This window comes from Erithacus rubecula (genome assembly GCF_903797595.1).
Source record: "Erithacus rubecula genome assembly, chromosome: 4".
Classification (NCBI taxonomy): domain Eukaryota; kingdom Metazoa; phylum Chordata; class Aves; order Passeriformes; family Muscicapidae; genus Erithacus; species Erithacus rubecula.
In genome coordinates this window covers 33,131,523-33,156,917 of record NC_136686.1, presented here as the reverse complement: position 1 = coordinate 33,156,917, position 25,395 = coordinate 33,131,523, and the positions used below count along the sequence as shown (strand labels likewise).

The 25,395-nt window shown below is 47.9% G+C and overlaps 1 protein-coding gene across 4 annotated transcripts; it reads right to left on the bottom strand.

The window, feature by feature from the left end:
- Positions 1-1,005: 1,005 nt before the first annotated feature.
- CSNK1E (casein kinase 1 epsilon) lies at positions 1,006-24,719 on the bottom strand. Of its 4 annotated transcripts, none has more exons than XM_079304145.1 (11): positions 24,439-24,716; positions 20,238-20,325; positions 13,825-13,935; positions 13,512-13,660; positions 12,603-12,831; positions 6,131-6,301; positions 4,462-4,610; positions 3,794-3,986; positions 3,550-3,689; positions 3,092-3,157; positions 1,006-2,547 (listed from the first exon to the last, which is right to left on the bottom strand). In XM_079304145.1, the coding sequence occupies exons 2-10, from the start codon at positions 20,311-20,313 to the stop codon at positions 3,125-3,127; spliced, it is 1,251 nt and encodes a 416-aa protein (XP_079160271.1). In that variant the 5' UTR covers positions 20,314-20,325; positions 24,439-24,716; the 3' UTR covers positions 1,006-2,547; positions 3,092-3,124. The 4 variants fall into 4 exon arrangements, with proteins under 4 accessions (XP_079160271.1, XP_079160272.1, XP_079160273.1 ...); XM_079304146.1 differs by having other exon boundaries at positions 1,006-2,439; XM_079304147.1 differs by having other exon boundaries at positions 1,006-2,416.
- Between the last annotated feature and the right edge of the window lie 676 nt (positions 24,720-25,395).

Here is a 25,395-nt window from a genome sequence, read left to right as displayed (position 1 = left end):
GGCTCTGCTGCCTCCACCACACTGCAGGGATGGCGGTGTTGTCTTACAGAGGAAAGGTTCTCCTTCCTCACAGAAAACAGGATTTACAACGGATAGAGACCAGTTTCATTCTGATCCAGCAAAAGCTGGAGGCAGGGCAAATGCAGGAGAAATGTACCCCACAGCCCTGGAACTGCCTTCCTCTTCTCGTCCTCCTACTCTCATCCCTGGAGCTGGAAGAGCCATGCAGCAGGGAAACAAAGGAACAGCTCTTCCTGGCCAGCTGGCAGGGAACAGGCTTGGAAAGAATTTGCAAAGTCACCAAGATCCATCATTTATTCCCAGCAGGTGTTCCTGAAAATAAGTTTCAAGGGTTTGACAAAGCCTGAAAGAAACAGGCCTCTCATCAGGATAATGCAGGGATGCAGAACTATAGGAGCAGCAATTTAGAAATAAATCAGTATTAAAACGTAGTATTTTACTGCCAGACAGGTCAGACAACCAAAGGAGGAGAAACCCAAACAAACCACACCACTGCAGACACCAAAGCAGCAGGGGCACTTCACAGGGAGTTCAGCCTGTCTGCATCAGGCACTGTGCTGTTGTCGAGTGCTCTACACCCTTCTCCTTCAAGACTTAGGTTTGAAGAAAGAAAAAACACAAAATCCAGGGTCCACGTCTGTCAAAGCCAGCACACACCCAAAGGCAACGGCGTGGAAAGGCCCATCCCTCTCTCCTCCTCAAGGCCAGACACATGGGACACCAGAGGCTCAGATCCAGGAACCAAGAGATCCTGAATCAGATTTCACATAACTCTCGCCTGTTCCAAGGCTGCAACTGCAGAGATCAGCTCAGGTTTATTTTTAGGCACTCCAGTCCTGTGCCTTTTTTTCCAGTAATTCTGATCAAACTTGTTCCTGGAATTCAGAAACAGGTTCAGCTGCAAGACCATGCTCCCTGTACGTAAGATGTGACTCCCAGCAAAGATGCCAGGGCCATTAAAGGAAGAAATGACAGATGCTGGCGTCACTTTATCATTTTCTACTTTATTACTTCAAATTAACAACCACGATAAAGCTCAAAAAAGTCCAATATTTACACAGGAAAAAAGTACAAAATCCCCCCCAAAGTTCTTCAGGTTTTTTTTTGTTTTTTTAAATTACAAAGTAATAAAAAGTTTGCTCTTTAATTAAAAAAAAGAGAGAGACAGTAAGAGGGGTAAATAAATTAGGAAAAAAACAGGGAGGAAAAATAAAAGTGTTAAATAGAAAGGGTAAAAACAAACAAAACAAAGACTAACCCCACCCTCCCCGCCCTTGCCAACAACCCATCGGCTCCACACTACAGTGACAGTGTGTCTGCTACAGGCCATAGGTCGCAGTGGTGATCATTGTGTTTCAAAGCCCCAAGTGCCACAAAGCAGCTTGAGTATTCCTAAATTATATTTAAAAACAACTAAAGTGGGGGGGAAAGGGGGGGGGAGACGGGTGGGAGAGGGCAGGAGGGGATTGTGCATGTATTGGTGGATCTTACTTGGGGTTGCATGAGGAAAGGAGAGAGCAAGAACCATCGCTCTGAAAGAACTCCAAACTCCAGTTTCTGTGCGCCCCTCTCTTCTCCTCAAGTCCCACACTCTCTCCGCAGGAATCAAAACAAGTTTGAATTAAAAAATAAAAATAGAAAAACACGCACAGCCAGACGAAAAAAAAAAGACCCCGCTGCAGGGATGAGAAGTATATTTCTCCCTGTATGTCAGCTCCAACAATCCCATCCTCCATGGGACCAGGTGCCTCTCCAAAGAGATCCCTCGGCGTGTGAGGACCGCTTGGATCAGGGAAGGCTGGCACTTCTCCCAGCAGCCAGAAATGAAACCGCAGAGAAGCCACCCAAGGAAAGGAAGCCCGAGTCAATGATTAGGCTGTTGCCACAATTCCCCTCACAGCTTAAGATGTGATAATGCTTGAGAAAATAAATTCTGTTATAATAATAAAAATCAGACTTCTACCATCAAGTGTGGCTAGAATCTGATTCCCTCCTGGCCCACAAGGCTCCTGAAAAGGACAAAACAAAAACAAAGACCAAAAAAAATACCTTACCCACCCACCACCAACTCCTGCCCTCAGAAAAAAAGGAGAGCAAAGTTAAAATTTATATGGCTAGAAACCATATGATTTGAAAACAATATTAAAAAAAAATGTAAGCAGAAGATATCCGAGAAGAAGGAAAAAAAGAAAACAGAGAGTGAGAAATCAAAACCAGGAGCAGAGAGTCAGGAGAGGGAACTGAGGGTAGCCAGTGGGGGCAGCAGTAGGGGCTGGGGGGCAGCACGGGTGTTCCCACACAGCTCCCACGTCGGCAGCTCCTCGGAGGCGCTCACGCCGGGGACAGGTGGCCCTCTGGAAACGGCTCACACCAGCGCGGGGGCACAGCTCGACTCCTCATCGTTGGCAAAAAGAAATTCTGTTGGGTTTTTTTGTTTGGTTTTTTTTTTTGTCTTTTTTTTTTTTTTTAGGTTTTTGTTTGTTTTTTGGGTTTTTTGTTTTTTAAAAGAAAAATACAGTGAAGACACTAAAAAGAGAATTCAAAAGAGAGAAAAAGGCAAGAGATGTTAGGAGTAAAGGCTCTTCCCAGCACTTCCATTGCCAGTTGGAGCGTAACAAATCAAATCAGATCAGCCCTTTCTTCTACACTCCTGCCTCCCCTCAGAGTTACCTTATCCAGCTACTGTCATTTCCTTTACAACAGGCACTCAGTAGCTGTACAAAGTCTTGCACACCTGAATACCTACTCAGCACCCTCCACCCCAACACTGTCACACTGCCAGAAAAGCATTCATGAGGAACTAATGAAATGGCTCCCCAGCTCAGCACCTTCTCCACCCTTCCTATCGTCCTGGAGAAATGGAAGCTACCTTTACACCTAAGACAATCTGTCCCCTCAAGGTTTTGGCAGCCAACCTTACTCTTCCCTCTGAAGCCAAAAACCATCTCAAAGTAAGATGAAAGGAAAGGAAATACACCAATTCCCCATAACAACATGAAGTCTTAACTTGAGGCTTTTTATTCCCAGCAATTCCCTCCTTGGGGGTTCCCAGGCATGAGTACGGGCTCACCTAAGCAAACACTGGTCCAGTGGCAACTGCTCCTCACTTCCCAAGGTGATCAAATGGCACACTTGTCTACAAAAAAAAACAAAAAAAGGAAGAGTTGCTAAGGGCTGGAGAAGAAGCAAAAAGGAAAAAAGGCACCAAAACAGAAAGGCTGCATGTTTCTCTCAGGACACCCTCCCTCTCAGGAGCTTACTGCTTTGCTTTTCCAATCTACTGTGGTCTGGAAGACAAGGTGAAGACTTACTCCAAGCAAAGCAGAGAGCTAAAATGGCAGCACTAAGCATGGCCTCCAGAAAATACACAACAGAAGAACAAGGATGTAACTTGGTACCGCTCTCCTCACCACGCCAGAAGCTTCCAGCTCATGTCAGCTCCAGCAAATCAGGCAAAAACTGCTCTGGGGCCTGTAGACCTTGTGGGATATCCAGGCCAAGGCCAGGAACACTGCAGCAGAAACTCACCTGTGATGCTGAAATCCGTGACACTTCTTGCCGCCCTGTGAGGTCAGATGAGGAGACGTTGGCAGGAGCTCCTCGGTGTAACCTCATGCTGACCTTCCGCTCCCTGTCCACTCTTGAGATTGCTCTGGGGGACGTGTTGCCTGTTGGGGCAGAGAAATGTCGAGACAAGAATATCGGTCAATAGTTTTGGTTTCCAGCCAACAGCAGGGGTGGCAGCCTCCCCCAGCTCCCCCAGCCTGCTCACCGGACTGCTGGATTCGGGAGGTGGGGGTGGAGGCCATGGGCTCGGTGACATTGCGAAGACGGTTGGCAGTGGCTCCAGCAGGCGGGCCAGGGGGCAGCGCTCGCGTGGTTGACCCTCGGAGCTGCCCCATCCTCTCCTCTCGCTCGTGCTCTCGCCGCTCCCGATCCATATCCTCAGGGTTCCGGGCTGCTCCCTGAGAAGAGAAACCACACACGGCTGTCAGGCAGGAGAGACAGAAACACACGGTGCTCTATTGCACCAAGGAAGTTAAGCTCCACCCCCAAAACCCCACACACCGTCTTCCACTGCACCAAGAAAGGACCTCATTCTATTCCAAAACAAAACAGATAAGAAAGCATATGAACTACAGCTGTTATTGCAATCCACATCTGTGTCCCAACTCCAAATACAGTTCTTCCCTGAAATATTATCTCTAGCTACCTCTAGCTATAGATCTACAGGCACATATGCTCCATCAGACACACTCACTAATACAACAGCAGCTATAACCCAGTTAGTTATACACCAAACAACTCTGCCTCTTCTTCACTCTATCTGGTCCCTTTGCTCAAGCTGTTCACCAGGGCTAAGCACAGACAGCAGGCAGCTTCTAACCTTCTTCCCCCATCTCCATGATACAAACCAACCCTTTTGCCAAACACACTCACAAATTTAAGCATGTTCCAGTCAAAGACGTAGTCGTAGGAGAAGCCTTGGCGGTGGAAGAGGTTGCGGAAGAGTTGCCGCAGGTACGAGTAGTCGGGTTTATCATCAAACCTCAGTGAACGGCAGAAGTTGAGGTATGTCGAGAACTCAGCTGGAGAGAGCAGAGAACAGCTGATGGCTGCTGCTGGCCATCCAACCTCCCTGGTCCCACCATGAAGCCGCAGCAGCCTCTCCACAGTGGCTTGCTGGACCAGGACAGCACAAACACAGAGCTCTGTAACACAAACTGAGCCTGCTGGTGGCAGCGCTTTGACCACCAAAAGGACCCCATCTCTCTTTTTACCAGGGAAAGCGTTATCCATCTCTTTCTGTCAGCTTCTCCGAGCAAGACCTAGCAAGTCACAGTGCCTGCTGAAGGACAGGAGGAATGCAGGCCTAAAGAAGACCTGGAGATGAGCTTTGGGAAGTTCAACTCGGAACAGAAATGCTGCTAGCTCAGTAGCTTGTCATAAGCAGTGCCCAGAAGTAGATGAGAGAAGAAAGAATGGGGCAGGCGTGTCTGACACTTCCACTGACATTAGCCCAGCACCTACTTTCAGCTCCAGGAACTTCCTGATCTGGATGTAGTTCCTAACTATTTAGTAATCCTCACAGGATCTCTCTTCCACGTACTTGTCCCATCTCTCCTCGAACTCCTGTAAAGATTTAAGTATCCTCAACATCTTCTGAGAAGGAGTTCCACGGGTCTACTACTGGCAGTATGAAGAACCACATCCTTTTGTTTTGAAGCTGGCAGAAACCAGCATGTTTCTCTTCCAATATAAAAACTGGGGCAACCAAATAATCAGCCCTATCCAAACTTCTGTAGCTATAGCCAGAGAGTAGACTTCTATCATCTCTCTGCCCACCTCTTTTTCCAGCAAACTGGTTACTTGGGCAGAAATCAAGTTACCTCTGGTCACCCTTTTGGCTCATTCCTGGGCCTTTTCTCAGTAATACCATATCCTTTGTGAAGCAGTGGGATGGACCAGACCTACACAGTACATGCAAGGTGCAAGTGGGCCACGGGTTTAAGTACACTGTTTGAGTTATCCTAGCAATTCCTAATGCTCCCTTTCCTCAGCGGCCACTGAGCACAAAGTTGATGTTTACACAAAACCATAAACTGTAATTGCAACAGCTCATTGGTGAGTGGCACTGGTCAGCAAGAGCAGAGCCTACTACTGTGCACATGACATGAGGACCAAGTCCTCTCTGTTCTCACATACATTACTCCATGTTTACCTACAAAGAACTGCATTTGCCACTTTATCACCTGGTTACACCTGGGACTCCTCATTAACCAGTAAAAATTCAACATCACCAGCATACCTTCTCAGTTCAATGCCCACCCCCCCTTTAAAATGCTCACAAAGTCCTAAAGATCCCTCCTCTCAGCACTCTCATGCCTTTAATAACATAAAGTCTAACTGTCCACAAAAACACATTTCCCACTTCTGAACTCAAACTGTACCACAACTGCTCTGTTATCCTTCTCATCACCGGTGTCAGCAGCACATCCTGGTCTGGTGTATTGGACACTGCCCTTTAGGATTCAGGATTCCAGGGGGTTTCAGCAGGTGAACAAGCCAAGCAGCAGACAAAGACAGCCATCAAGATGAGAGCACTTACAAGGGTACCCTTTGCAGAGCACCTCGATGGGCGTTGACATCTTTTTCTCGCTGATCCTCTCGTACTTTTGGCGCTTGGTGGCAGCCTTGAGGCCCTGCCAGGGCAGCGAGCCCAGGTTGAAATACATGAGCACATAACCCAGGCTCTCCAGGTCATCACGGCGACTTTGTTCTGTGAGAAGTTACAAAGGGGGAAGGAGTGAGCAGCAACCAAAACTGCTTTGGCAATCACATAGCTTTGGAGGTGAACACTGAACAGAACAACCAACCCTCTCTCTTTCCTGGTAGATTTCTATAGATAGTTAAACTTGTAGAGGACATTCCAGAGCAAATTCCTGTGATGATGGTCATGCTACAAGAGTTAAGGTGCTCCTCTCCCCATACAGCCCAACCCACTTCATAACTAATGACTCTGACTACCTCCTCACTTGGACAAGCCTTAATTCACACAAGAATTTCACATCTCAAGAACTGCTGCAGCAACCCTGCCTACTTTGCTCTTCCCAGTCCCAGAGGAAGGGCACTTAGACTTCCCCACCCAGAACGATTCTTCAATTCAGGGATTAGTCATGACAGAGGTAGTCATAGATAGACAAAGGTAACAGACATAAATCCAACACAGCACTTTCAAACACATCTTCTAATTAAACTGCTGACAGTCTTTTAAGCAGGGCAGAAACAAGGAACTAGGGACCCTCTCTTGTAGTAAACAACTTGGCTGATACTTTGTTGATAGCAGAAGCCTAACATGTAATGTGCAAAGATGTCTTTCCAGCTTGGTAACATTTTTCAAGCTGTGGAGGAATGGTACATACTTTGAAGAAAAAATTCCCCTCCAAATGGGGAGTGACTGTGTAACTGGCATCACTACCAACTCTACTCAGACCAAGGGTCACCCTTAAGATGCCATTGGAAGGACCCGTCTTTAGATGCTTACTTATGAAACAAAAGAAACCAGCTCACAGAAACCCCCCCTAACATTTCACATTGGCCTTGTTCTCTAGAATCTCCAAGCCATTTAAAATTTCAAGCTAGCTCAAGAAGGACTTTGTGTGCAATCGCAACAACTGCAAATATTGCCTGGTTAACTCCTCCAAATTCCTCCAACATTGCTTGCAAATTCTTCTATAAATCTTGCCAAGATTGTCTTGTTCTTGTTTCCCTCCCAAATAAAATAAATGTTTGGAGAAAGTACTTTACATCTCCAGAAGAAAAACTGACACAGGCAGGCAAAATATAGCTTAAGGGAGAGCACAGGGATAGAGGAAAGACTAAAGAGCTTCATCTGTTAGATTAATTTACTACAGCACATTTTGCTGAATTCAGTGCCACATCCTGGAAGATGCTGCAGATTATGTACTAGTCTGTGGGCTGTCAATATCAGATACATGCTACCACCTGCCCCATTCAAAGGCCAGTAGGTCACTACAGCTATCCCTTTTTCTGTTAGCTGAGCTTAATAATGAGAAAAGATTAGCTGTAGCAGGTCACAGATACACATATCTACATGAAACAACACAAGCTGTGGATCACAAGGCTCTATTCCTCGTGAATCTCTCATAACCTCCTAGTAGTTTTGAGAGCTGAGGGCTTGGCAAGTTAAAACTGTTGAGGGGGGAAAAAAGTACTGTAGTTGTAGAAGAAAACGAGGGTCATCACTCCATTACTGATAGGAGAGATCATTTGGGTCAACAGCACACGAAACAACCCAAAAATGCCACATTCCAAGACAGCAGAGGAGAGAGAAGCCCTGCAGATTCTCAAAGTGTCTTACTTTGAGCATGCAGAAATTACAGCATTTTTTGACCTCACTAACTTACTGTCTCAAGTTGCCCACTTTAAAGGGGCTAATGCTTCCTAATCTTATCAGGCTACTGCCAAAGATAATTACATGACTGTCTGGGAAATACTTGGGTGCTATGACAGGAGCAGAGAAAAGAAACCCAGTTTTGCATTTAGCCTAAGGTTGGGATACGTGTACTGTCAGAGGGCTGTGATTACTCACCAGCATATCAAATAAACAAAACTAAATAATATTGGCTAATGACCTACATCCTTAGACAGGAGGCATGTGGAAATGGAGTCAGAACACACACCCAGGGCATGAAAGCACAGGAGACAAGGATAACCTCAGTCCTGCAGTCTTGCCAGCCCTTGACTTATCCATGCTGTTGCTTTAACACCTCTAGCTGTGGCTTCTTGACTACAGCGTGGTGGTTCCCCTCAGAGGAGTAGGGAAAGGCAGGGCAGGAACCAGAGAAACCTACTGAACAAGCAAATCAGCCTTTCAGGAATAAATCAGGATGTCGCCTCCAAAATCTGGCTTGAACTCTAAACTGTTTAGGGCAGGCTGAATAATACACCTCCACTTGTGTGAAGCACAGAACTTTTAAGCACAGCCACCAATCCCATCCAGGACAGGATATATTCTGCAAACATATGCCTGGGCATGGTCCTAGCACTTTAGGGAAGGCCAGAATTAGAGACTTGAGATTAGGGAGCCTGAAGTCAGTGGGGGATGCTATAAGCCCTCACAGAAGGCAATGAGAGGAGTTAAAAACCAAATTGGGAAGCTAACTAGCATCCATTACGTGCATGCAAACACACCTTAACTGTGTCTTAACACAGCAATATGATCAAGGAAAAACAACTGCAAGCACAACACCTAATTATTAAAATGCTGAATGATAAGTGTTTGACTGCACTGCACTCCCAATGTTTAGCACCTCACGTACATGTGGTCATTGTAGCCCACTTAAGCAACTTCAGTGGGATTCAAACCTGTGATGAGCCTGCAGCACTCACACGATGGGTCACAGTTGGTAGCTACCTCGAAACCTTGTAGCAGTCTGTTACCTATAATCCTATGTACAAGATCCTGAATTTAAACTTAAGAGGAGGGTAAAGGACAATAGTTTCTAAATCCTGTTTCTTTGTTTCATCTTCAGTTACTATTACACACCTCCTATCATTCAATTACTTTTTTCTATGGGTCTCATATGACATCCTCAGGATACCAGATAACATTAAACAGCAAAGTTAGAAATAAAAGTTTACCTCTACACACCAAGGAAACATTATTTAGGGTTACTACTTTCCACTTTTAGAAACCTGACAATCAGTGACTAACTCTCACAGAGTCCCTGGGCTGCAGGGGGTAAAAAAAAAAAATAAAAAAGTCTCACTTCAGAGTTTGTAAAGAGAAAAAAAAAAATACAAGTGACGTGAATGCATCTACTGAGCAAGTCAGTCCAGAAGCAGGATTATAGTCATGACCTGTGATACTACACCACACTTCCTCTCCATTTTATCTCTGCTCTCCTACAATGGGGGGGTTGGGGGGGCAGGGTTTGAAAGCCAATTTTATGAAAAATGTCTTTTTCATAAGACACTCATCTTTTACTTCCTCCTTCCCAAAAGCCTTCCAATAGAAAACACAAGGTCGCCTGCCCACACAGCGCAACATGACCTCTCAAACCCAACCCACTCTGCAAGCAATCTCCTGCCAGTTCCCACCCACCCCACAGAGAGGTTCCCAGCCAGCTCACACCTTCACTCCCTCCCCAAAGCAGGGTCCTCATAAGCCAAGTCAGGGTTGAGCAGCAGGACAGGACAAGACATGCTTGGGCAAAGACCAAAGACTGAGGACTGGTTGCCTTGGACACAAAGTTCATGACAAAACATGTTTCTTTGCAGCCTAAACTGTCTCCTGGTCCCCCTATCCAAAGATCCTGCCAAAGTGATGCTGCTCCCATGCAGAACTCCTTAGAAATCAGCTGTCTTCCCTGGAGCCAGCCCAGCTGCAGGCAGGCTTAACCAAGTAATGTTTTCCTGATTACATACTCAGATCTGATCTTGCACATACCGGACTAGAGTTCCCCTTTCTCTCCCCACTGCATGGCGACAGCCTTTAAAAACACACAAGAATCTGGAATGGGTGACAGAGAGCAGGATGAGCAGGAGCACTTAGGATCTGCAGAGCCTACACGGACACCATCTAGGACGTTCATTGGGAAGGCACTGCCCCCCGTCCCCTCTGACACCCAGACAGAGACCATCAGGCTTCTTCCAAGCCTGTCTCCTGGCACACCAGGCATCTATTTCAGACGCTACAGGCTACAGTGGGTGCAAGGGACTCTCATCTCTAGAGCATGTGAAAATTGACTGGAATGCGTGAACCAAAGCCTGCACAGTCCAATGACTCCCCCAACGGCAAATCTCCAGCTGCGGAACCCTCCCCAGTTTCGCCTCCTACTTTTTTCCCCAGTCACTGGGTAAAGAATGTGTTTCCTCCAGACATCAGAATGCCCAAGCCTTAGCTTGCAAATTCAAATAAAGGCATTTATTCATTTGCTATTCCTGTCACACAAATACCCCGGCACCTGGTTCCTTCCCTCTCCCTAGACCACGTTAACGTAATATTAGGACAGAGAATTTAGTCTCTGAAAAGTCCAAAAATTCAGAGCGATGGTTCCCATGGCAATGCTGCTAGCTCACAAATATCTCTGTTATATACCCTGTGGCAAGGTCTTGAGAAACAGGAACTCCAGCTGAAACCCAAACACCCCCACCCCCTTTCCTCCAGGCAAGTCATGTAACCCTTATGCCGTTCAGGGCAACTATCTGCAACGTGGAGATAATACACCCGAGACCTGTTGCGCAGAGTAACTCACACCCAGACTTTCCCGAATCAAAGGGCACGGAGAGAGCGGCGGCTGCACTCAGACTGATGGCATATGCAATTTGCCCTTGGATTACTGTTTAGACATTGTTTGTTCATCCTGACACACAAGCCAAGCACCAGTAGTAAAGGGCTAAGTTGGGGTGGAATGAATAATGAAGTCGTTCAAAAGCCACAACCAGACATTTAGCCTCTCGTGATCAGTTCAAGCAGAGCAGGCACACACAAAAGAATCGACAGACATAGTAGTGAGAATTATTTTGTGCATGTCTCCTTGTGGCAGTTACCATGGCTGTGGAAATCTTGACTGAGAATTCAATGGAGAGTCAGTTATATATATGCAGGTCAAGCCAAAATACAGAAGGCCAACTCAGAAAGCTCTATGATAACTATTTTTATAACATGGAAGAGGTCAGGAGATTACAGCCCACTCTCAACAAACAACACTCCTCATTTTGATATAAATAAAGCATTCTCCATCTAAAGTTATATAGTATTAAGCAAAGAAAACAGTGGGAAAAACTTTTTTATTTTCTGCAGGCCAATATTGACTTCAGATTTCAGAGAATTATCTGCAAGAGGGGAGAATGCAGAAGGAATGAGGATGTGAAATCCTGTAAAAGCTGTTAGTTTTAAATGTTTCAATGCCTTGCTCTGATTTTCAAATTCCCAGGTTAGGACATACACTTCAGAAGAAGGGCCTCCCAGATATATAAACAATCTGCAAGCACAGCAGATACTTCCCTGGGTCCAACAGGCAAGACAGTTTCTGCTTCTTAGAGTTGCCAGTCAATAGCAGAACCAAGTCAGCCTGCTCAAAATGGATCCTACAGTACCTAAGGAAGCCTCACACTGTGAGCAAAGTTTAGCTAAAACTTAGAAGAAAGGAGGTCAAATGCTGGAAAGAAGTTTTTGGGCAGAGAACAGAAGAGAAAACTGCAAGAGGTTTTCCGCTATGTTCCTCACAGTCACCAGGGGCTGACTCCCAGGACAACAGTTTGGGTGACTTCAGGAGGTTTAAGTGCAGTGGGTACTAACCTGCACAACGTTTTTACAAAACCTGGGATGATGGTCATCACCAGTGTAAGACCTGGCTGAACACTCTTATCCAGCCTAGGTTCATCCCTTCAGTATTAATAACACACATTAAGGGCAGAACCCTATTTCCCTGAAGTTGCATTACTGGGTTTGTGCAATTCACAGACACATCTGAATTTTTAAGGTCTGTGACAGCCAAGCCTCTGTCACAAAATAGGGGTGTCCAGGCAGCTGGAAGCCTCCCCTCATTCCAGCTTCTAGTATGTTTCCAGCACATCCCCATCCTCAGTGGTGGGTAACACCATATTGCAGTAGGCCTGTATCTTCCAGCTCTGACAGCTACAGAACAATCACTAACAAGGGCACTCAGGAGTCAAAAAGACAAGTTTCAACTGCACATATTCCTAAAGGCTCAGTGCCTGCGAATGTCTCCTTTACACACCTAATCAGCCTGAAAAAATTGTGCAAAGGCAGATTTAGTAGAAGCAGAGTTGGGGAGGTCACAGTCTTGATGCTCAACAGGGCTGCCTGCACTAGGCAGTGCACACAGACCAGGAGGCGATTTCTGTCATCAGGAGCTCAGAGTGCCTCCACAGCAGCAGAAGTAACACAGGTGTAGCATTTAAGTTATTAGCCCAACATCTCAAGGCAGGTCAGCAGCGCAGTCATGCAAAGAACACAACCCCCTCATTCTGGGGACATCCAACCTCCCCTGGAAAGCCCCACCAAGAGGCAACAGCAAGCAGTCTCTCACCAATTCCCAGGTGGGTGTTGATAGAGGCATAACGGGCTGTGCCAGTCAGATTCTTGTTTTCCCGATAAGGGATGTGCTGGTGGGTTCGGGCATCCCGGTATTTCTTGGCCAAACCAAAATCAATGATGTATACTAGGTTGCCCTTTTTGCCAAGGCCCATAAGGAAGTTGTCTGGCTTCACATCCCGATGGATGAAGTTCTTGGAATGAATGTACTCAATACGGCTGATCTGGAGGAGGGATAGATAAATAAATAAATTAACAGTGAGCCAAGCAAGGAATAAACTTATTTTAACTGCATCTGTTAAAAATAGTACCCTGTCCAAGACACTGGGCTGTCAGAGCAAGAAAAGGACACTTTGCATTGAATATCAGCAATGACAGCTAAGGAAAAGACACCCTCTGCATGCTGCAGGATCTGGAGATGGAATTTAAACTTGTACACCAGCCCAGTCCTCACTCTGGGAAGGTCACCATTAACATCACAAGGAAGGATGGGAAGCAAGTCTATAGGGACTAAAACTTTGAGTTTCAGCATTGACAGCTGTCAACTTCTGAACTTAGCTGGGCCAGGAAAGGAACAGGTCTGTCCAGAAGAGCTAAGGGTCTTAAACCAGAGCATAAGCAGTGGACAGGTGACAGTAATTCATTATGCAGGCAAAAGTATCTATGTGTGCAACACTAACACCAGGCGAGCAGCAGGCAAAGGAAGGAGGGATGGAGATAAGGAAGTGCCACCAGTGTCTAGGTTCCAGGCTTCATCAAGAAATAGAAAGCTGGCAGCCACTTGTGCTAAATGAATAAAGGCTGAGATACAGCAGTTCTCAAGCAGAGGGGATGGGAGGGGAGTGTGTGGGGGGAAAAGGCATGGAAAAGGAGAGTAGGCACAAATGCTTCCGAGGAAACTTACCATCTGGTCTGCCAGCAGCAGAACTGTCTTGAGACTAAATTTGCGGGAACAGAAGTTGAAGAGATCTTCCAGGCTGGGCCCCAAGAGTTCCATCACCATCACATTGTAGTCCCCCTCTGCTCCACACCATTTAATGGAGGGGATACCCACTGGGGAAAGAAAAAGATTAAGCCCAGGGAACAGAGAGAATAGATGTTGAATCCGCTGCTGAGAAGATCATGTGTAACACCAAATAATTTCTTCTCTAAAGCCCTCCAGAATAATTTCCTTTTCCAACCACTCCCCCGGCCCCATCCTTTCCCCCCCATCTCACCTCCTCCCTGCATCATCTTGTAGAACTTGCTTTCAATGTGGAGCTGGGGATGCTTGGTTTTGACACATTCCAGTTTGATGGCCACCTCTTCACCAGTTGCAATATTGGCTCCTGCATAGGAATGAGAGTGAAATGAAGATTGCACAAGCTTCTACTGAAGTTAAACACTTTTAACAAGGCCTGTAAAGATGACAAAACCTGAAGATTTGCCCTGAAATTTATTCTCTATGACAGAAATGAGATTCAGCCACTTCAACTTCACGCAGTTTCCAGCAGTGCCATTTGTAAATGCAAGCCCAGAGAGAGGCACATGAGGAAACCAGGTCTGATTCTGAAGTCAGTTTAGAACAACAATCCTACACGTGAACTGCCTTGTTATCTCAGAAAGTGTCAGACTTTGGAAGGTCAATCTGCACGTATCAACAGTACATAAACCCAGTGGAAGTTGTAGCTCCCTCGGATCATGAACCTACCCCCTGAACCCAAGCAGCCCTTCAGGCAGTGATACTGAGTATCTCTTCCCCAGCAAAATTATTGGTTACTCAGTTACATCGATTCAACACAGCTAATTAGTTCAGGAGGAGACATTACTAACACACCAGCTCTTTCTGTTTTCTCCACAGTGCTGACCTGCTCAATACAGACAATTTCCAAATCCCCAGCTTCTCCCTCTCCTGAGGGTTTTAATAATACCTTTATCTTTTGCCAACACAGAAACATTTGCTATATCACAAATTAGAAGCATGAAGAAATAAGCAGAATCCTGTCCTGAATTAGGCTGCCTGGACACCCTTGTTGAAGGTATTGCTAGATACTTTGCAAGGATACTAAACTACCACCCCACACGCTTTTCTCTGAAAACAACTGAGCTGCCAGCTGTAAAAGCCAGCACTCTGGTCCCAAAGTGCACTGTCAAAGAAGGAACAGGCTGCTCTTTTTCTTGTACTAGCTGAAAGGATTCCAGATGTTTCACATCAATCCTAAAATGGAAAGAAGGAATATCTGTACACGGGTCACGGGAATGACACTCAAGGCTTGCTTCTCTCCTCCCCAGCCATGCCTGCTTCACACACTCTGACCAGCCCTTCCTCATATCTGGAACTATTAGAAACTGCACTTAAACACAAATCAGAGAGCAGCCCTGATCACTAACAGCTTATGAACACCATCATAAAATAAATTATTCCAAAAACATGTGTGCCAAACATGAGTTGGAGTCAAAGGTGATGTTTTGCAGATATCCCATAGCTAGTTTTGGTAGGTCTGGCTAATTTGTGCCTCCTGAACTCCATTATAAGATTTTAAGAGTCCAGAAGGACAAACTGCAGATAAATCTCTTCATTTATCCTCTTTCACACACCACCTCCAGAGCCAGAGACCAAAGAAAAGAAGGAAATTTTCACAAAACTGGATTGCTTCTCCCCATGGATCCTAAAGAGATCCATCTCCAATTGAACAGTTCTGGCTTGTACACAAAGTTAGCCAAGAGCTGCCTGCTAGCAAAAACACATGATTTAGATACTGCAGTGCTGGGTTGAGACAGACAAGCTGCTAGGAATTTGTAAGAGAGCAACAAAAATGATCGGGGCCTAGAGGGATTGATTTACTAAGGAAGATTAAAAGAGCTAAATATGTAACATAGACAAGAGATACAACTAAGGGTGGGGAGGAAGAATGGGACATGACAACAGTCTACAAATATTTGAAGGCTGTAAACACTAAGGAGGGAGAGGAATTATTTAGGGTGCTCTGAGGGAGGAGAAGGAGGAGCAATGGGATCAATTTAATACAGATTTTAATGCAGGATCCAGGAGAAAGGAAAGGGAAAAGGCCATCCTGAAGGGTAGAAACATTTGTCCAATGCTTGCTTTTGAAAAGAAGCTGCATTTTCCACTTAAAAACTGGTGGCCAGAAAAACAAGTCTGTACATTCCCTTCACTCCACTACAGGATCCTTCTTAAAAGCACCAGTGAATGCAAGGAGGAAAAGAGCAGGAAAAGGGACTGGTATCTGTCCATCTTTTAAATTAGTGTTCAACCACTGGCCCTCATTCAGCATGGAAACACCCAGGACATTCAAAAAACATATGAGCACTTCTTTCCCTTGTCTCTTTCCCTTTGTGAAGACTTCCCTCCAAATCCTCTGAAGCAGCTCCCTTGTCTGTTCCCCAGGGAGAATCTTTCCCTCTCTCAATACATTTTGACACACAAGCAATGATGAGTCTCTCTGACTTCTTGCAGCATTAGCATTTTGAATGAACCCAATTCCCAGAACACAAACAGTGGAAACATATACGAGTTCTCATCTCCACATTACCCTGGATGTTCAGAAACATGAAGATGCAGAAGATGCATCCACCTACTAGGCTGTCTGCAGGTAGGGAATGTTATCTGTGGGCACATAAAGCTGGAAAAGGGAAAGCAGGGGTAGACATCAGGTAGACTCAGATTCTTCAAAATGTGATTATGCAATTCAAATGCTCGGATTCTCACACTCCCCAAAGCCCAAACATCGATGTTACTTAGAGAAAGAAGAAACAACCCTGTGGCCTAGAAGAGCACAGGTAGACTCAGAGAATGGTTTGGGTCAGAAGGGACCTTGAAGATCACCTAATTTCAACACCTCTGCCATGAGGGACACCTTTCTCTAGACCAGGTTGCTCAGAGCCCCATCCAAGCCAGCCTTGAACACTTCTAGGGGTGGGGACCCACAACTTCTCTGGGGTACCTTTTCCAGTCTCTCACCACCCTCATAGCAAAGAGCTTCTTCTTAATATCTAATCTAAACCTTTTACAATTTTAACTCATTTTCCTTGTCCTGTCACTTTGTGCCCTTGCAAAAAAGTCTCTCTCAGTCTTTCTTGCAGACTTCTATCAGAGAGGGAAGGCTGGAACTAGGTCATCCCAAAACCTTCTCTTCTCCAAGCCCGAACAATCTCAATTCTCTCAGCCCTTCCTCATAACAGAGGTGCTTCATCCCTCTAATCTTTATTGTGATCCTTCTCTGGACCAATCTGACCTATTCTTTGCTGAGAGGGTCACTGTCTGAACTCCTCAGGCTTGTTCCCTCTCCAAACCTCACCATGCCTACAAGTTGCTCCCTGTACAATTTCTTGGCTAGACATCCACCCTGATTGAGACCACCACTGGCAAGGAGGGAATTTAAGGGCAGGAGTCTTTCTCATCCTTTGTTCCATGCTTTGGCCACCATCTTTTTTAAAGCTACAAGTACAAAAGCAACAGTTCTGAGCTCTCTTTACAGACTAGAAAGCACCGTGCTTCAGACAAATACAGCAGAGCCTGCTAGCTTCAGCCACTCGAGAGACTGAATGTAGGATGGGGGATAATTCCTAACATCCTCCCCCAGTCTGGCTCTGCTGTGGGGGCTGCACAAATTCAACTCATTCATCACAAGCTCTTTGAAACGGGGCCCCGGGGACAGAGGATGTCACCGGCTGAACAGGATCTTTTCAGAGTGGAATCCTGACTGCATGTCTGATACAATAAACACCGCCCTCCTTGAGCATCGGGGGCAACAGGCAGAGGCCCTGCACTCCCCACCGCCTGTGCCCCTCTCCACAGCCTGCCGAGGGAAGAATGAAGGGCTGGGAACAGATGGATGAAGGCAGATAGGGCGAGAGAGAGTTAACAAGCCAGGAAACAAAGGGAAGGCACTCCCCTCCCAGCAAGGGAGGAGCCTGCCACCAGGAACTGTCCCCAGCCAGCTCAGGTCCCAGCATGCTTTGTCTGCCCAGCTCCTCTCCACCACCAGTGCTTGTCGTGGCCAAACGATTCCTACACGTCCAGCAACCCTGCCCTGCCTCTTGGCCAGCACCTCTGATAAAGCACCTCCCCCTCCAGCGGCCCAAAGTCTAGGCAATTCCTCTGCAAACTGGGTTTTGCTCCCCTGAATGAGCAATTTTAGAAGTAAAGAGGCCTATGGGCAGCCTGATCTCATCTCCCACCCTCTCAAACCAATAAGGGGAGAATACTCCACCTAGCACATCTATCCCTAAAAGTAGGGCACGGAAGGAATGTGCTTCAGTATCCAGCTAAGGATTAACACAGTCCATCCTTTGTGTCTACCCATGCAGAAATCCAAGTTTCCTTCTGACAGATAAAAAACCTAAAACAAACCCCAAAGAGGACAGCACACAGCACTCACTGGTTACAGAGCAGGTGAAGGTAGTAACACTCTGAAAAACAGAAGCTGAGGATAAACCATATAGCCCTTGCTAATCCTCAGAGACACACAAGCCCTGCTCTGTGTTGTCCACACCATTATCAAAGAAGAGAACTGTGAGGTGAACCTGGTGCAGGAGAGAAGTCCTCGTGAATGAGTCCTTCTGTCTGCAGAGCAGGCTGTGAGAGCACAGTGTGAGCACAAGCGTCCTCCAGACACACCACCACAGACTACATGCCCAATCCCTCCAGGCTGGGGAGTCACCCAGGCTCCATGAAGTCTCACTATCACTGCTTCAAAACATGCTGGCTTGCACCTCAAGGAACATCACAAGGGCTTTGATACTGCATTCAAGTAACTTGGTTGAATCCTGCTGTGCTCACCACACTGGGGCACTGGGTTTCCTGTGTTTGGTGACAGGCAAATCAGGCACAACCCCCTCACTAGGGGCTATTTTCCATCCCTGATTTGCACAGGTGGGTGACCTGTTACATGATACAGAGCAATACAGGATCAGGCCTTTCCTTTCTATCCCCACATGTACCCCAGATGTTTTGCAAAATCCTGACAATTTGTAATGTCCTAGAGAGGGTCTGGAATGCTTTGAGCCCTAGCATAGGTGGAAAATGCTGTGTCCAAGAATCTGAATCCTAGAACCTGGGAATTAAAAACACTGTCACCCAAGACACTGGTTGGACAACTGGCCGGAGGGTCACAGAGGAGAAGCATACAGGAGCAGGCTGCAGTAAAGGCAACACACAGTAGAACTGGCATCCCAGATCCATTATTTATCATCTTTGTTCATGTTCTGGATAAAGGTGGCAACAAAGCCTGTTACTGATGATTCCCAGGGGACACTTAATCAAGAAGGGCTGCCAACACCAATCAAGAGAGAATAATAAAGCAAGAGGGAACCAGAGATAAAAACCAGAGGTTGAAAACAGACAGTGATTTACAATCACGGGGAAAAAGTAATCTGAACTAGATGTATTCAATGAAAGGCATTTGGGGAGGGATGGGAAGATGTTGGAGATCCTAGAAGAGCTCTCCTGCAATACAGCTGACAGTGCATTAAGGCCAATTCTGCAACCTGATAGTGTTGGTGATGGGGAAAGCCAAGGAGACCCAAAGCAGCCTGTGCAGATCACAAAGTATCACATTACAGATCACTCGAGGGTAGTCCTCCACTGCCAGGCACTAAAAATGCCACACCTCAAATGCAGTGTTGGCTCCCAGCTGCTCAGCAGATGAAGAAACTAGGAAAAATTGAAGGACCAGCAAAATGAGGAGTGGTGGATGTACTGGGAAGCAAAATACAACTCAACTGTACAAATTAACAGTCAAGGAGCACATGATGACCGCCTGCAAGCACCCAAAGGGTGCAAACACCAAAGCAGAGGACAGCCCTCCTGCTGGCCTGCAGGACCACAAGGAGTGGTGAGAACAAGAGACAGGTAACGCCAGCCCGCATGGAGGGATCGAGCAGGCTGCTGGGTAGTCTCACCACTCTGGCCCCACACGGTTTGAGCCAATAAAAACATGAGCAGGCAAAGCATCAGGGAACATATCTACACATCTGCACACTGGTTTGGAAGAACTTCTACCCAGGTGACCTGCTGTGGTAACAGGAAACCCAGCACTTCATGGGCTCTGTTCACTGAGCTTCCAGCTCAGGTCATTCCAGACATTAATTCTAAATCCCATTACATATCTAACAGATCTGAGCCTCAGGACTTCAACCAGGCCAGGCTCTCTGACCTGTTCTACACCTTCTAGTCTCAGACCTTTTCTCTTACAGATTCTGGACCACCTCTTCCACTACCAGTCTTCCCAAAACTGTATTCCTTCTATCCTTGAAGGAATACCTACATCCTCCTTTCCAGCATGCACTCTGTGAACAGAGTTTATACCCACACACACCCTAGCTCAAGAAAAGGAAGTGAGAATGCTGGAATAGGGTGTATGACAAATATGCCCCAAACAGTCCAAATCTAAATCAGTCTGATCAACCACCACTGAGTCTCCAGTATGTGGTAAAGCAGAGCTAAGCTCATCCCCCTTTCTTTGCCATGAGGAGGCCAGAAGCCACTAGCAGTATTCCATTAGCTTTTTCTCTTCTCCACCCCTTCCAACCTTACATGGTGCCTACAAATACCAACAGGCAAGAAAAACAACCCCAAAACAATGATGCAATTGAGAAAACCAACCTTGAGACAGACTCTCACACTCACCTAGGTAAATGTCTCCAAACGAACCACTGCCAATCTTTCTGCCCAGCCGGTATTTGTTTCCTACTCGAAGCTCCATGGTTCAGTCGGACTGAGAAAAGAAGCACAGAAACAACAGTGTCAGAGCAGAAACAGGAAGTGAATCATGTAGGACTACAGAAGAGACCTCCCCATTTCACCCAGAGGCTGAGTAGTTTTAAATCTTAAAATACTTCACTTTCTACATGATTTGTATCACCTCTTCTGATCTCCTGAACTTCCAAGGACAGCACGAGCAAGAAACACTGCAGGAACAGATCACTCTCAAGCATGTTTTACCCATGTTCCCATTATTGGAATGAAGCATGATTGAACAAGACTCTTCCCCACCATTTTGCTCAGACTGGGGAGGGGTTCAGGAAAGCCCTCCTAAGAAGGTTGCAGCACGTGATCATGCCACATGACTGTATAGAGGTACTGCTTCAGGTACCTCACAGTACCTGGCACTGGGACAGGTACAGCCCTGTGAGACACCAGAAGCGTCAGGCATAATAAACCTGTGAGGAGTTTCTCTCTGACCCAGCCCTACTCCAAGGGGAGTAGCACCCTACACCGAGGGCTGGTGGTGAAGCACAGGACCCAAGGGCTGTGAGAGACAGACAGACAGACTGCCAGGAGCAAGCAACTGCATCACTGCTAGGCAGGGGCCGGCACAGGGGACAGGGAGGAGACATCTCACTGAACTGAACCCTGCCAGGCACACACTGACTAAAAACAATACTTGCTCATCTCCACACGCTTCTGCTGATGGGATCACCACCTCCTTTGGTCTACCTGAGCCTCTCCATCTCTCTTGCCTACCTAGGTGTGCCAGCTGTTTGTTTTTAGCAGCTCAGGCCTTTCCTCATCCCTTTACCTGAGATGATTAGCTAACCCTTTGACCTGATATACCCCATCAACGTGCCCAGGCTCAGCTTACTCACCTTCCACAGAAAACCAACTAGGTGGAAGGGCCACAGCCACAGTTTGTTCTCTCTGCCAACCTCAACTTCTGCTGCAAACACCTTGGCCAAACACAGCTCCAGCAATTCCCTTCTTAACAGCTCTCTTTCCCTTGCCTCTTCTATGGCTACCAACTTATTCTAAGAACCACATTTCTTCCCAAGACAGTCAGTGTGTCTCCTTTTAGAAGGATTTGCCACAGTCCCAATTTATGCAATGCCACATTATTAGCGTACAAAATGCAGACACAGAGCCTGTTGGGGACAGGAAGGGTGAGGAATGATTCATGTTTTCACAAGTGGGTGCGAGGAACTTTCCCTTGCTGGAGCTTGGGGGAAAGGAAGCATCACTGAAGGGAAGAAGAGAGAAATGGCCTTGTGAGACAGAAGTACAAAAAAAATAATCCCAGCTACAGGATTCTGGGCATACTATAAACCCAGAGCTGCTTCTCCTGCCCCAGGAGACGGGATTACAGAAAGAAGAATGGACGGGCTGCGGAGATGTACAGGGAAATAATCCTATCAAGGCATTCAGGGGACATTGTGAACCCTGAAAGCAGAGCTCCAGTCACCAGAAACCACACACAAAACACTCAGAGGTGGAGTCCCCTTACCTAGTATTTGCTTATGCATGTGGGTTGCTGTGCATATAATGTCTACAAAACCCTGTGGCTATTTCTGACTTTCTTACTACAAGGAATGTAGGCAGAGCCTTGGGAACCAGAAGGCAGGCGTACCTGGGTGAGGGCGCAGCAAACAGACATGATTTTTATCCGCTGCCTGCTGTTCTGTAGAGCCACATTAACATACATCTGACTTGCTTACACTCCTACTCCAATGAACGATCAAAGGTCTCTGTCCCCAGGAACCCGTCACACCACTGTCAAGAAGACAGCTCTCAATCCTCCTTCCTTCATGGAGTGTTTACTCAGGCCTGTGAACCCCAAACACTTCCACTGGAATCCAATTCCCAGCTGGGGAGAGCACAGCCGAGCACACAGCAAGACCAGGCAAGAGGTCTGGTGGGGTCTGCAACGCACCGGGACACAGCAGGTACTGCCCTGTAACACCACAGTCCCAAACCTAAATTCAGACCCACCCTTCTAGGACTGGCAGGAGCCAGGTTAAGAAGGGTTTCTCACAAGGCAGCAGCTCTTGTAGTTGATTAAGCAACAGGCTCCAAAGGGGAATCTAAAAAATGCTCTGGGGCGCGGGGGTGGAAGCGGGAAGCAGGATAATGGAGTAAAAAAAAAATCATGGTCTCGCACAGCTGTCATTTTGCCTTATCTCCCCCCCAACACACACACATACATACACAAGTGTGAGTAGAAAACCTGGGCAGAGGATAGCCAGAGAGCAAGAGCCTGGATTCCTGGTAAGAGAGCAGGACACACACATCCCACCCCCTCAACAACTGCTCCAGGAGTTCAAACATCTATCCCATTTGCTTCTACTTCACACTTGTACTGCCCCCACCATCTACAGCTTCCGCCCTTTATCTTCTGATCTTCAGGTCTACCGTTACAAGAAGAAAGAAAATTGTACCTATAAAATATATATTCTTACATATGAAATTTATATCACCCCTCTATATATTATTTATACATGTAATATTTAAAAAGTCATCCTTTCTTCCCACCCCCCCCCAACAGGCTTAACCTCCCCAGCCCTGCCACCCTTCCTGCACTCTACAGCCAAGGCAACATTCCCAGGGGCTGCAGGGCAATCATTTAGTTAAACCATTTAGTTTTCCATAAGGGATTAACACACATACAACCTCAGAGCGAGAGTGTGCTCTGCATGAGCGTTTGCATACGTGAATATCCAATACTACACAGCCACAAAAAAAAATAATAATACTATCCAGCCGCCAGCGCTGCTTCCCCACACACACCATTTTGCACCAGCCCCTTTTATATAATATAAAATACCCACGTACAGGCACAAAGGCCATTATATAAACACACGATAAGAGTTGATACCACATTGCTGTGCCAGCAACGATGGCGACCAAAGATGCAGGGATCATCTGGGGGGGTGGAGGGGGGGGGGCCCAAGAGAGGCTGGGGGACAGCAGGGACACATCTATCCCACCCGAGGGGGTCGGGAATGAGAAGATACCCTGTCTAGCAAAAGCCATACAAAAATCAAACCCACGGCTCCATAATGGAGGCTGCCGATCCCAGCACCGCTCCAGCTTTCAGAGGAAGTGTGGGGAGTGGGGGCTGCTTTACCCATAGATCATTAAGGCTTTACACGGCCTTTTTCTTTTTTTTTTTTTTAGGGGGGGTGGTATTTGAAGGGAAAAAATGATGAGGCTGGGAAAACAGTAAATTGAACTGGCTTAAAAATGTGAAGGAAAAAAGAAAAAAAACACATTTTGATTGAAATGCAAAATAGCAATCCCCTCCAGACCCTCAGATACTTACAGAAAGAAGACCAACAAATAAGATGGGGGAGAGAAAAGAAACCCCAAGCATAAAGCATTTGAACTACATTTGATGAAGAAATAGCCACAACAGAAAAACAGGGAAGGGGGGGACACACAAAAAAATGTAATAATAAATATGTCCCTTACACCCCCACCCCCTACAGGCAAACACTACGCGAAGACAGCCGTACCCGGGCTGTTATTTTTCCGGGTAGGTAACAAAAAGCTGCCACCCCCGGGAACGGCGCTGAACTTCTCCTCGTCCCCGCACTCGCACCCGGCCGCGGCCATGGACCCCCGCCCCTACCGCCCCCCGCGAGAGGAAACACCGACCGCACAGCCCCCCCAAAGGCAGACACCCCTTCTCCCCTGAGAGAGGCGACGAGGGGGGCCGGGGAGGGAGACCGGGAGCATCAGTGAACGGAAGGGTTGGGGGGCTGCCCCCCGGGGGGCTGCCCCCCGCCGGGACCCCCGCAGACCCCCGCCGACAACACACGGCACCCCCCTCCCCGCCCGGCCCCGCCGGCAGCCAGGCAGGGCCCCGGCAGGCGGAGAAACGGGAGAAGGGGGAACCCTCCCCCCAAAAATCTGCCGGTGGCGGAGGGGGGGACCCCCTCCCCGCGCCCCCACAAAGGGGCTTTTGTCCCCCGCGCCCCCCCGGGCCGGCGCATCGCGCCCTGCCCTCCCCTCCCCCGCCCCCTCCCCCTCCCTCCGCGCACACAAAGAGCCGGAGGGGCCGCCTTTCCCCCGGGGTTTGCGCCCCAAGATGCGGGCGGGCGCCCCCCATACCCACCCTGACGGGAAGGGGGCCGTGTGGGGATGCTGCTCCGCCGGCTGTCAGGGGGCCAGGCGGCCGCGGCGGGGAGGATGACGGAGGATTGGGGAGGGCTGGTGGCGGCCGTGCCCGGCGCGTCCCTCCTTCGCTCGGCTCGGCGCGGCGCGGCGCTGCCTGCCGCCTCCCGCCCGCTCGCCGTCCCCTCCAGCCGGCGTGTGCTCGGCACAGCCCGGCGCTCACCCAGTTTCCATTGAGCCCCGGAGCCAAACCCACTGATGTCACCCAGCGCAGCCCCGGCCCTCCTCCTCCTCCGCCTCCTCCTCCGCCCGCCGTTAAAGGCGCAACCGCCGCCGCTCCCGACGCCTTCCCAGTCCTCAGCTCCGGCGAGCGGGCCAGCACACGGGCTCGGGTGTGAGGACCGGGATCCTGCTGAAGGTTCCTCCTCAGCGTGGAGCGACAGCCCACCCATGGCAGCCCCCAGAGCAGGGTGACCCCTCATGGGGATGGTCAAACGAGGGTCCCAAAGCGCTGGCAGCGGGGGTCGAGCGGGGGTCCCTCAGGAAGGCCTAGAAGGCCCCACAGTGTTCAGGGCTCCTCAGCCCGTACCCCTCAGGAGTGGGGATGCCCCTTGGGTGAGGCATCTACAAATCCACATGAGTAACGAAGCACACACATAAACCAACAGATGGGTGCAAAGCTGGGGCTACCCCCAGACCCCGGGGTGTTTGGGGGCCAGGCGGACACAGCAAGTACCAGAGCACCTCCAAAAGCCAGCTGAGTCGGGGGAGCAGCCGGGATGTGTCAGACCTATATGGAGGTGTAGGAGCAAAGCCCAGGCTGGGGAACAGTTTGGGGTGTTCTGGGAGATTGAGGCTGGATGTGCAAAGGAAGGTGGAAGTGCTGTTGAAAGCTCTGGGAGCAGGACTGCAGGAAAGACTGGAGGCCAGTGTAGTATGAGCTGGAAGGGACAGAGGG

Bases quoted from the DNA above. Each gene is read 5' to 3' on its own strand.
- CSNK1E (XM_079304145.1), bottom strand. From the start codon at position 20,313: ATGGAGCTTCGAGTAGGAAACAAATACCGGCTGGGCAGAAAGATTGGC. The intron at 3,690-3,793 runs GTGAGCAGGCTG...CTGCCCCAACAG, and splicing joins CTCCCGAATCCAGCAGTCCG to GCAACACGTCCCCCAGAGCA. The intron at 3,158-3,549 runs GTGAGTTTCTGC...TTTTTTTTGTAG, and splicing joins CACGGATTTCAGCATCACAG to ACAAGTGTGCCATTTGATCA.